This window comes from Siniperca chuatsi, linkage group LG3, assembly GCF_020085105.1.
Source record: "Siniperca chuatsi isolate FFG_IHB_CAS linkage group LG3, ASM2008510v1, whole genome shotgun sequence".
Lineage (NCBI taxonomy): Eukaryota > Metazoa > Chordata > Actinopteri > Centrarchiformes > Sinipercidae > Siniperca > Siniperca chuatsi.
Genome location: NC_058044.1, coordinates 19,486,766 through 19,497,438, shown reverse-complemented (window position 1 = coordinate 19,497,438; position 10,673 = coordinate 19,486,766). Strand labels below are relative to the sequence as shown.

The 10,673-nt window shown below is 38.8% G+C and overlaps 1 protein-coding gene across 6 annotated transcripts; it reads right to left on the bottom strand.

Annotated features, from left to right (window-relative positions):
- Positions 1 to 534: 534 nt before the first annotated feature.
- On the bottom strand, positions 535 to 5,785 carry si:dkey-45d16.4 (scaffold attachment factor B1). Of its 6 annotated transcripts, none has more exons than XM_044190890.1 (9): positions 5,633 to 5,784; positions 4,696 to 4,818; positions 4,335 to 4,476; positions 4,069 to 4,177; positions 3,344 to 3,434; positions 3,209 to 3,253; positions 3,048 to 3,104; positions 2,644 to 2,832; positions 535 to 2,055 (listed from the first exon to the last, which is right to left on the bottom strand). In XM_044190890.1, exons 1-9 carry the CDS (start codon positions 5,667 to 5,669, stop codon positions 1,928 to 1,930), a joined length of 921 nt encoding a protein of 306 aa, XP_044046825.1. In that variant the 5' UTR covers positions 5,670 to 5,784; the 3' UTR covers positions 535 to 1,927. The 6 variants fall into 6 exon arrangements, with proteins under 6 accessions (XP_044046825.1, XP_044046826.1, XP_044046829.1 ...); XM_044190891.1 differs by having other exon boundaries at positions 2,644 to 2,829; XM_044190892.1 differs by having other exon boundaries at positions 1,917 to 2,055; positions 2,959 to 3,104; positions 5,633 to 5,785.
- Between the last annotated feature and the right edge of the window lie 4,888 nt (positions 5,786 to 10,673).

Below are 10,673 nucleotides of genomic sequence, written 5' to 3'. Positions count from 1 at the left end.
GCGCTGTGTTTCAGGTAGTTTAAACATGCAGCCTATTTTATAACCTGATCGAATGTTTTGTATGTATAAAACATCTGATTCTACAAAGTAGTCGCTACAGCTATCAGATAAATGTAGTGGAGGAAAATGTACAATATTTCCCTCTGAAATATAGCAGAGAAGCTATAAAGTAGCATGAAATGGAAAAACTCAAGTATAGTGCAAGTAGCGCCTACTGAAGCACATACTAAGTAAATGTTCTTTCCACCACTGGTCTCTTAGAAAAGAGATTTTTTTTACACAACTTCAAAATACTGCCCTGCTCAAGTCAGTTTTAAGATTCAGGGGATTAATATGGACTTTAGCATGAGGGTAAAATCCAAATAAAATCAAATTTCATAGTTATTTTAAAAAAATAATAACTCTTAATAAATTAGTAACCTTACCATAAAGCTATATGTATGTGGCAAACATGGCCTCATTTCTGAACCTCACAGTGCTGAAAGCCAAGTCATGTCGAGTCACACTTTGTAGTAAGGTGAATGTAGATGGAAATAATTTTATAGTTTTTTATTTGCAGAATAAAAATGATCAACTTTTAGGTTTTAGGTTAATACATTTTCTTCAACGCTTTCATTTTACACAACATAGACTATGTTGTGGGGATTTAAAGAAAAATAGCATTTTTTATGAACAATATACAGAAGGTCACAGTAGCAACTGTCATGTAATAAAAGCCAGATTGTTTAATAAATCATGAGCAGAAAAAAACGCCCTGTACAGTGGAACATGTAATAAAAAGTGCTTGTATCATGAATTCCATGTTAAGTAATATTGCAACTTTAACCAATGACAGTTCATCTACATCTGGGAGTGACAGCTTAAAACTAAGGATGTTGACATACATTTGACTAATAACTATCTTATAGCAAAAGGAATGTAGCACACCCAAGATGTGACATTATCACTTAATGTAATTTCAGTTCAAAAATATGTCACTTGTTTCTGTATAATCTATAGAATAGGGACACACACTTAATGGCTTCTATTGTTTGCAGTACAAAAGTGCTTACCAGTCAATATGCAGTGGATTCACAGTCAGTAAAATATAGTTTAACATCTATTTTAATCAAAATGTCTTCAAATTGAAAAAGAAGTGGCTGAATAAAGCATGTGTAAAGTCATTATGTTAATGCTACAGGCTTTTCAAAAAGTTTGAGCTGCACCATAACTTGAATGTTAATTGCCTCAAAATACAGCTTCTTAGTTGTTCCTTGATTTTTTTTTTCATCCTGGAACCACACAGAAAGAAATAACCCTTACACTGTGAACAAGACTCATAAAACCATACTGCTGTTAGTGTCACATGCAGGAATGCATTTATCTGCTTTTGTGCAACAGACAATCCTGGCACACGATGAACCTGTCTGCCAGTTTTTTTCAGTGGATCACCACACCTAAGAAACTGCACCGCACCCTTTTTGGCACTCCATTTCTTAGGTGGCATTCCAGTAATTGCAGCGCTTTTAAATCCTCATGCAGACTGTGCGATGAAGACTAAAATGCAGGGAGTGTCTATTGAGATCTATATGGATCAGCTTTGTACAGCTGGTTTAGGCAAATATTGTACCTTTTAAACATTGTCATCATTTTTATGTCTTTTCTGGTACTTTGTGCACCAAACACACAAGATTGACAAAGGCAACTGCAAATCCTGCATTACTGCCCTCCATTTTAAAGCTCAGTTCACTGTTCATCTCAACAATCAGGTTTTGTTCGGTTATTTTACCAAGTCAATGACCTGCATGTCGCAAGCAACAACCATTGATCTTTTCACTTCCTGTTTCCTTGGTTTGCTTCCTCATTTTAGAGGATTCAACTATGTTTTTTTCCCCCGTGTTTCATGCTTTTGACTTTTTTTTTAAAGATGTGATACAGTTTTTCTCTGTCAGCCTTTCAGCACCTTCTCTTTTAGCAGGTCCAAGATAACCTGCCTCTCTTGGCTCTCCAGCTCAAATCTCCGTTCCGTCTCTTTTCTCTCAGCTCCCAGACGTTCCCTCTCCAGAGCAATCTTACCTGAGAGTAAAAAAGGGAAATCTGTAATTCATTGCCCCTTGAGGATGATGACAACGGTCCGCATATACAGTAGTTATTCCTTCCTTTATTTTGAGATCAGTTTAATGAAAACTTTGATCCTTTTCAACTGACATTAATAACTGCACATGTCAAGTCTTTTATATTTTCATAAATTACTTCATTGATATGTGTTCATTCTTGAAGTGTAAAGGTTCCTATTTCATTTTCATACTTTCAATTAGCCTGGTTCCAGACCTCTGAATCGCTGCCCACATCTCAGATTTTTCAAATGAAATGGAAATTCAGAATGATTATCAGGCTAACTTTAATTCAAACTTCATTAGAATTTTGTTTAGGATGAAAATAAATAAGGTGTTTAGAGCCTGTTTACTAATCGCTCCATCCTTAAAATGAATGACATCGCATCAGTAGACAGGACATTTATTGCCCATTTTAGTTACAGTTAATATTCTGATAACTTAATCTGAAACAACTAACATCAGTGATGTTCCTGTTCCTGAAAGTCCACTTTGCAAGATAGAAATATCCACATTAAACTCACACTTCACTGCTCTCTATAAAACTCACTCCTTTGAATCTCTAGCTCCTCTCGGCGCAGGGCAAGCTCCTCCTCTCGCAGCCGTTGCTCCGCCTCTGAGCGTTTCTCCAGGAAGCTGAGAATCTCAGAGTAGGTCTGGCAGCAGCACTGGCAGGGCCGCTTGGCCATGGGCGCTGCTGAAAGCTCTGCCATTTCCTCGCGGTCTTCTTCTGGTTCTGCTGGAACAGTAATTATGTAAAAATGTACCCATTTCTGAAAGAACCAGTCAGCTACAGAGCAACAACCATGGAGCTGGCAAGGATTGATTGCTGAAAAGCACTTTAGAAGGGCAAATACTGGCTTACACAGGCACTTGAACTTGAAATTGAGGGTTGGGTTGAGGGATTTAAGTTATGCTCCACCAAAGTCTTTATTTTGAGTAGGAAACACTCACTCCCTTGTAGACTTGAAAGGACAGGTAACTGCTGCAAACCCAACGTGACTACAGCCTCTATTCTCAAAACAAAATACAAGCTACATTTCAAGACCACAGCAGGTTAATGTTTCACACTTAAAAGATTTTGGATGGCATATTATTTAAATCTGTTTTATTACCTGATTGGCTCATTGATTTCTTCTGATGACTGAGAAGGAATTGACCTTGGAAGCAATAATGAATACATTTTCTTTTAACTATGTGCTGTGGGGATCAAGTGCCAGTCTTGTCTAGTGTTCTGAATGTGTTCTTACCTGCAGTGGGTGTTTGTGTGATAGTGATGTTGGGTTTTTCCTGCTCTGGCAGAGTTAGTTCTTCCATGGCTCGCTTTCTCAGTTCATCGTCCTTGGAAAGATAAGGACACGATTAAATATCACTTCTATAACAACAAGAACAAAGAAAATGATAATTATTATACTGTATAAGCTGTTGGCAGATCTGGAAGTTTACATGTGACTGAATGCCACCAAGAGGAAGAAAAGGGAAGTGGCAAAGTAGTTACAGAGAACATAAAAATACCTGCTGACTTGGATATCCAATTTCTCTGTCTAGCCTCAGTTCAAGTGTTAGAGCAGATAAACTATCGCCAACAGAGATAGAAAAAAGTGGCGACTGTATCGACAGGTTTGATAATGGGATATGGGCATCCTTGCCCTAATAACAAAGTGTGGAATGAGTTTAACATTTTTAGATCACAAATAGAATGTGTAAAGCCAGCTTAAAACATATTCAATCATATACTTTAATTTAATATTTGGCCAAGAATGATGTCTATAACTCAAAAGTGCTGTTTTTGACAAAATAAAGAAATTGCAGCATGATGCTGTGTGATGGGAGCTGTAACTTATGCGGCCGATGTGCCCGTCTAAACCAGCTCACGGGCACTAAAACACCCTCTGTGAAAATAAATTTCTTGTGCTGGTGGTGTCACATAAGTTTACCTACTCTTCTCTGCTAACACGACACCACTGACACCCACCTGGTACTTTGTGCTTTCCCCGCTGGCCAGGAGCCCCTTCTCAGCCTCCAGCTCCAACACCTCATGGAGCAGATCCTCCTTTTGGGCGTACAACCTCTCTGTTCCGAACCTGAATACACCAAAAGCACACACACATTAAACTTGTGTTTCTTTTTGGTAAGGCCGAACACATCTCCACCACACATCCAGCTTAGGGCCATTATTTCCTCAGGAAACAGTACACTTTTCATTTCTTCTGAAATGTGGGTCTTAGTGAATGAACCAACCTGCGCAGACTGGGAAAGTCTTGTTTCTTGTAGTAGTCTAGCAGCAGCATAGTCCTCTCCCTACACCTCCTGGCATCCACCTCAAAGTTTTCATCTTGGAGTGCTGTAGTAATAATCTCCCCCACACGGGCCCAGAGCCGTCCTGATAAAGATGGTTGAGTTCACACACATGTGAATATACAGTATGTAGGAAATGGGCCATTAATTTAACTAAGTTATTAAATTCCATTGTAGCTTCATTAGAAATATTTTGACGTGACAACACATTGTCCACATTTGTCATGCAGGAACTGCAGCTCTATGCATTTAAACACTGTTTAAGTGTTTTCAGGCAGATTAGTCCCTTAAAAACAGGGCTGACCTGGCTCTTTGGAGGCAAAGGGGTTCTGGGCAATAACCTCCCGCAGAAGGATGATGTCATGCCGTGCTGAAAAACGCACCTGACGCTTTCGTGGGGTCGTGGAAGGGCCGGCGAGGGAAAATCCTTAAATTGGGAATAGAAGAGATTACAATGGAATAGATGCAGTCTAGAAACATGTTGAAATGCAGTGAGGTGAGATAATGAATATGGAAACCGTCGTTCACACAGAGGATCTGCTTCAGAATTGCTCTGACCTCTGACCTTTATTGAAAAGGAAACAAATAAATTATATCTCATAATCACATTTTTATAGTTACTATTATTATTATTATATTATTATAATCAACATCATTATTACCATTTTTACCATAGATACCAAGTTCAACTTGGTCATATGTTAAGGCTGAACCCACTGTAACCTAGGAAACCCTCAGTTTTTATTGAACCAAAACCATTGTACTTCCTGTCATAAGACTGCTAGTGGTATTAAACTGATCTACGATCGATTTATATGTTCTATAATGGTGGATTATTTTACACAGACTACGCGTGTAATTACATGTTATTACCATGCATATAACTAAAAAGCCATGATGGGGAATGAATTGGGCCTGTGTTTTGGTGCAGCGAGGTAAGTGATGACAGCAGCAGTCAGTTGCAGAGCGGCTGTTTGACAGAAGCTTGCAGCTCTGTCACAGTGCACAAGTGCAAGCAGCCGGTAGCCTGCAGCTACAAGAATTCATACACAGAAACGAGACAAATAGCCTGTAAAGCACTGATAGCCCTACAGAGGCTACAGCACGTTCAATGCCGAACCATGCGTCAGAGGAGGAGGAGCATTTGTGCACAAATCGAGAGAGGAACCAATGCCGTTCAGGCGGTGTTAATATAAGTGGCTGAAAGGCGCGTTAGATGTGCAGGTGGTAATGTATCTCACCGTTGTTGATCGGCACTTCCACCACTACCCGTTCCATGTTTCTGTTTGGCGCATCCGGGAACCGCCTGACGCGCGCTGTACACGTCCGCTCACCAGTACAGGTTCCCTACTGACGTGTAACACAACTTGGCGGAGAGTCAGAATCTGGCAAAAACCGAGGTACAGCGCTCTCACTTGTAGTTGCACTTACTCTATGTGACCCCAAGATGGAGGCAGAGCACTGCTGTTCAATGATCCGGAGGGGAATGGAGTACCACGATGTGAAGATGACTCTTGGTAAATTTGCTCCTTACTGAGTGAGGAGCATATTTCTACAGCATAGATGGCTCCATAGAGTGTCTAAGCACTCAGACAAAATCATATTTCTCCCACAGCCACCAGGATATGGACACATGAGTATTAGTAATCAGTGGTGGAAAGTAACTAAGTACATTTACTCAAATACTGTGTACAATTTTAAGTACAGTTTTGAGGTACTTGTACTTTACTTGAGTATTTCAATTTTCTGCTACTTTATACTTCTACTCCACCACATCTCAGAGGCAAATATTGTACTTTTTACTCCACTGCATTTATTTAATAACTTTAGCTACTTTGCAGATTGTAGAAAAGGTTTCAGTCGTAGTCAGTTGTACTTTGCAGATGCAGATTATTAATACAAAACATAGTCAACAAATAAATTATGATTTATTATTATAGATAAAGATAAAACTTTATTGATCATCAGGGGAAATTCACAAGCTACCCAGCAGTATGTAAAGTAATTAAAATGAGCTCCACATTTACCAGCTGCAACATTAAAGTGATTAACACAGTAATGAATCAATAATTATAATCCAGTAATATAATATATATTATTCTGAAATAGGCCATAATCTGCATAATGAGTAATTTTACTTTTGGTAGGCTACTTTAAGTATGTTTTCATGCTAGTACTTTTACACTTTTACTTAAAGTTCCCCTCCAGACACGTTTTAAAGTATGTAAAAATACTCTGCTATGATAATATTTTGTTAAACATGGTTATCCCAAATAAAAAATAAAAAATAAACTCTGAAAAGGGGCTGGTAGCACATCTACTCTTTCTCCCTCATTGAGAAATTCTGGATCTCTGAATGACCCGCCCACCATCACTGTGTGTTAGGTTGACCAGTGATAGGTTGACCAGTGCTGGTGACATCCATGGTGAGAGAGCAGTGCGCGTCAAGATAGCTAGAGGTAACATTGAGTAGAGGAAACATCGGAGAGATTCAGCCACACATATTTGAGCCTCAGTCAGACCCAGATGAAAAGTCTATTGTGCACCAAAGTTGGCAACTAGCAGACGTATCAGAATGGTGAGTGTAGTTAGCATCTTTTATTTGTTTATGTTGTTTGTTAGCTTGTAACTGGCAGTGGCTAACAGCCTTGTGGTTGTGAAACATACAAAAATTTCTGCTACAATTATTACATAACATTAATAGATAGTAGAAGGAAGCTCCAGGGTCCAGTTTACATCTAATAACTGCATACTCTACCATGTTTACTGTCAAAACTTTAACTACGCTAACTTAGTGCAAACTCTCGCTCTCTGTACTGACAAGTCTGCAAGTCAAGTCAGGAACATTCCTTAAAACAGACTGAATGCTATTAAGATCCTTGCTTTATTTCACTATTCCACCACTATGCTTTTTTTGTCATCAATGTAAATGCAGATTGCCGGTTCTTGGTGTCACGTATGGCACACATATAAAAATGATTGCTCCAAAGCGATGACAAGGATGCTTTTGTCTTATTCTGTGTTATGACAGCAAATTGCATTATCCTTGATGTTATGGTCTGGCTGCAATGACAACTAAAGGGCAGCAAAAACCAAATAAAGTTTTTATCTGAGCATAACCTCCACGGGCATCAGCTGCTTGGTGACAGAGCAATGATGGATAATCCTTTTTGTGAGGTGACTAAAGACTTAAGACTAATTTCTAATATTAGTTACACTGGATTTTTTTTAATTTAGTCTCTCTGCAGGTTTACATATCAGTTTTCATACAGAACTGGAATGGACTGAAACCAAAGGCTAACTGGAAGTTAAAGCAAGCTAATCATTGTTGTAGCCTATGTTTTGGAAAATGGCCAGCAAAATGTAAAGTTTACACAATTTGTAGGTGTAAAATATTCAAATGTTTGCATAAATATTTGAATAGTCTTGTGTGTGTATTTGAAAGACAGAAAAAACAGGAAAGAGATCCCTGGATGGGTCCAACGTTTGCTGCTCGGTGTCAAGTCAAGTCAGTTTTATCTATATAGCTCAAAATCATAAATCTGTCCTGTGAGTCAAATTTGTGCTTCCCTCCAACCCTGACCTCCCCCTGCATCTCACCAGCTTCTTTCATCCCCTTTACTTACTTCCTGATTTCCAAGGTCAATGTGATATTCAAAGACACAATGAATGTTAAAAGTATTTGTTTGGACAATGCACTGCCTGCAAATGAAAAGCACTTGAAGTCTTGTGAACAGTGTTTAGCATTAACTGTCCACTAGGTGTCCCCCAGAAATATTCTTACCACAATTACTGTATATTAGCCTCACAAAACTGCAGTTTGCTTTATTTGCCATTTTATTTGTCATTTTATTTGACATTCTCTGCTTTATTCACATATCGATCTTTTCCAATCAATGGAAATTAATACTTTTATGTCTCCATCCTTCATGCAGTTACCAAGATGTTAATCAAATGCTGCACAATGAATGCTTTGGTTTCACTTAACCTTGGAGAGATGTGGCATGGCTGTTTGGTTTTTGTAGAATATACAGCTCATCCACTATTGTACAGTATATGCAGTACACATTACAAGTTAAAATCCCATATAAGTGACTGTCTATGATGAATGTCTTTGGTATTCAGTGAACCACAATATTAAACTGAAGAATGTTAACCTTTTCCTCCCATTTTTATTTAAAGGGAAAAACCGACTGCTTTGTAGAAGGAGAGAGATGCTGACTTACAATGTTGAGCATGGACTCAACTGCTGGATGAAGCTTAATATTTGAATATTCATTTGCAAAGAAAGGGAATACATATTATTGATCAACAAATTCTTAAAACATACAGTCCATTCTGACTGCTGTGAATGGTTTGGAGGCTAATAAATACTGTGTAGGTGTAACAGTGATGTTTGTGGTGATTGAAAAGCTTGTTAGTTCCTGAAGGTTCTGTTCACATTTACAAAACTGTACTGAATTTGCCTCTTGGTGATGATTGCTTTAAACAAAATGAGAAAGCACTTCATTATATTTAGCTTAGCAGTTATTTCATTCATAACCTCTACCACATCCCAAATGTGTCCTTTACTTTGGCTAAAAATGACTTGTTGTAATTTTAACAGTATTATAATTAGTTGTTGTTTCTAAGGTGATTCTGCAATATCCAGAAAAATATCCAGACAGAGCAACTTTGAAATCAAATCCTGCACTTTATCAGTGGTCTTGTGCTTGAGTTCTATATTGGCAAATATTTAGAATAATCTCCTCAGTGAACATTTTGAGGTTTTGTGAATTTTGTCAGGCAGACAAAATTTACCTTGGGTCCTGACAAAACCCCCCCACAAATCCTGTGCTGGACAACTGTGTGCTTTTCCACTATTTGGTAGTTCAACTGTAGTGCTCATCTGTTTATTGGATATTCAGGTCATAGCTGTTGGTGTGATATATATTACATATTTATTTGGTTTATATGCAGTCTGTCAGCCCTACACCTAAAGCAATTATATTTTAGGCATGTAGCCAAAGCTACATGACCTGTGATGAATGCCAAAACCAAATAACCTTCAGTTCTTTCAGCAGCCAATCATAAGGGAAGCCTGTTGAGCAATCACATATTATAAAGAAGCACAAGGTGAAAAACTAAGGAGAAAAACATTAACAAGACATAAAAGTGTCACAAATGGTCACACTCTCTCCAAAAAAATGCACAGAGGCCTGCAGGTGCTCACACACTCGCACTCTGTCATTGCTACTTTAGCATTTTTCAGAGCCAACCCACACTTGCATGACGTTGCTGCTGACATAATGAGAGGGAGATAAGCAGGAAAGCAGACCCGGGACTTGGCAACCTGCTGCTTCGTAATCATTTGATTATTTGTTTAGAGATGCTCGGGGAGTGTTTTGAGGACACACTGGAAGGGAGGGAGGACAGGGATGGGAGCAGCGAGAGAGAGAAAGCGTGGAGGGAGGATTGACTGGGGGATGAGTCAGAGCTGCTTTTTTTTTAAAGAGAGGAAATCAGTTTTGTTTCCTGCAATGGTGACTTTAGGAGAGAGTTAATGGAACATGGCAACCTTCCAAGTAAAGGTTCAAGTACTGCCCACGTTCTCATTACTGGTGACTGTGATGTCGAGTGTTGCTGTTATTTAGAAACCCCTGGACTGAACAGAGACGCGGGACACAAAAGACAAAAAGTAGGAAACAGAACTACATGACAGAGACTGACAGAGGGTGGTAAGACAAAATATGGAAGGTGTGTCAAATGACTTTTATGGAACATCATCATAATCATCATCAACTGCTATACACTGTGATTATACAGTACAAATGGTACTATGGTTATGCAAATGAAAGAATAGAAAGCAGGCAGGCTCCAGCTGGTATCCTCAGTGCTCAGATGTCACTGGATTGTTAATTAGCCAGAACACACAGTCCTGGTCCTACTAGGATCAAAGAACCTTTCCAGTACGTGCTTCAGAGCAGATTGACCTCCACAAGATCAACATGAAGAGTTTTTCCTCTTTGCAACAATCTGACACCCCTCCAAACTGCCTCCTCTCCACTCTTTTGCAGTGTTGAAAAAGCATGTCTCTTCCTTTGGAGACATTTCTGTGCATCTGCTCTTCCATTTCGCAGCATTATTATTTTTTATGTATTATATTCACTGCTTCACTTGCTCAGTTGTAGTTATTTGATTCATTTCAGCACTTTGTTATACAGTATATATCCTCTGCCGCAACAAACCACCTTCATTCATTCAAGTTTACTGCTATAGAAATCTACAGCATTGCATTATCAC

Coding starts and splice junctions, on each gene's coding strand:
- si:dkey-45d16.4 (XM_044190890.1), bottom strand. CDS start 5,669: ATGGAACGGGTAGTGGTGGAAGTGCCGATCAACAACG. Junction 3,435..4,068: donor GGGAAAGCACAAAGTACCAG/GTGGGTGTCAGT, acceptor TATCTTTCCAAG/GACGATGAACTGAGAAAGCG. Junction 2,056..2,643: donor GGAGCTAGAGATTCAAAGGA/GTGAGTTTTATA, acceptor TTTTACTCTCAG/GTAAGATTGCTCTGGAGAGG.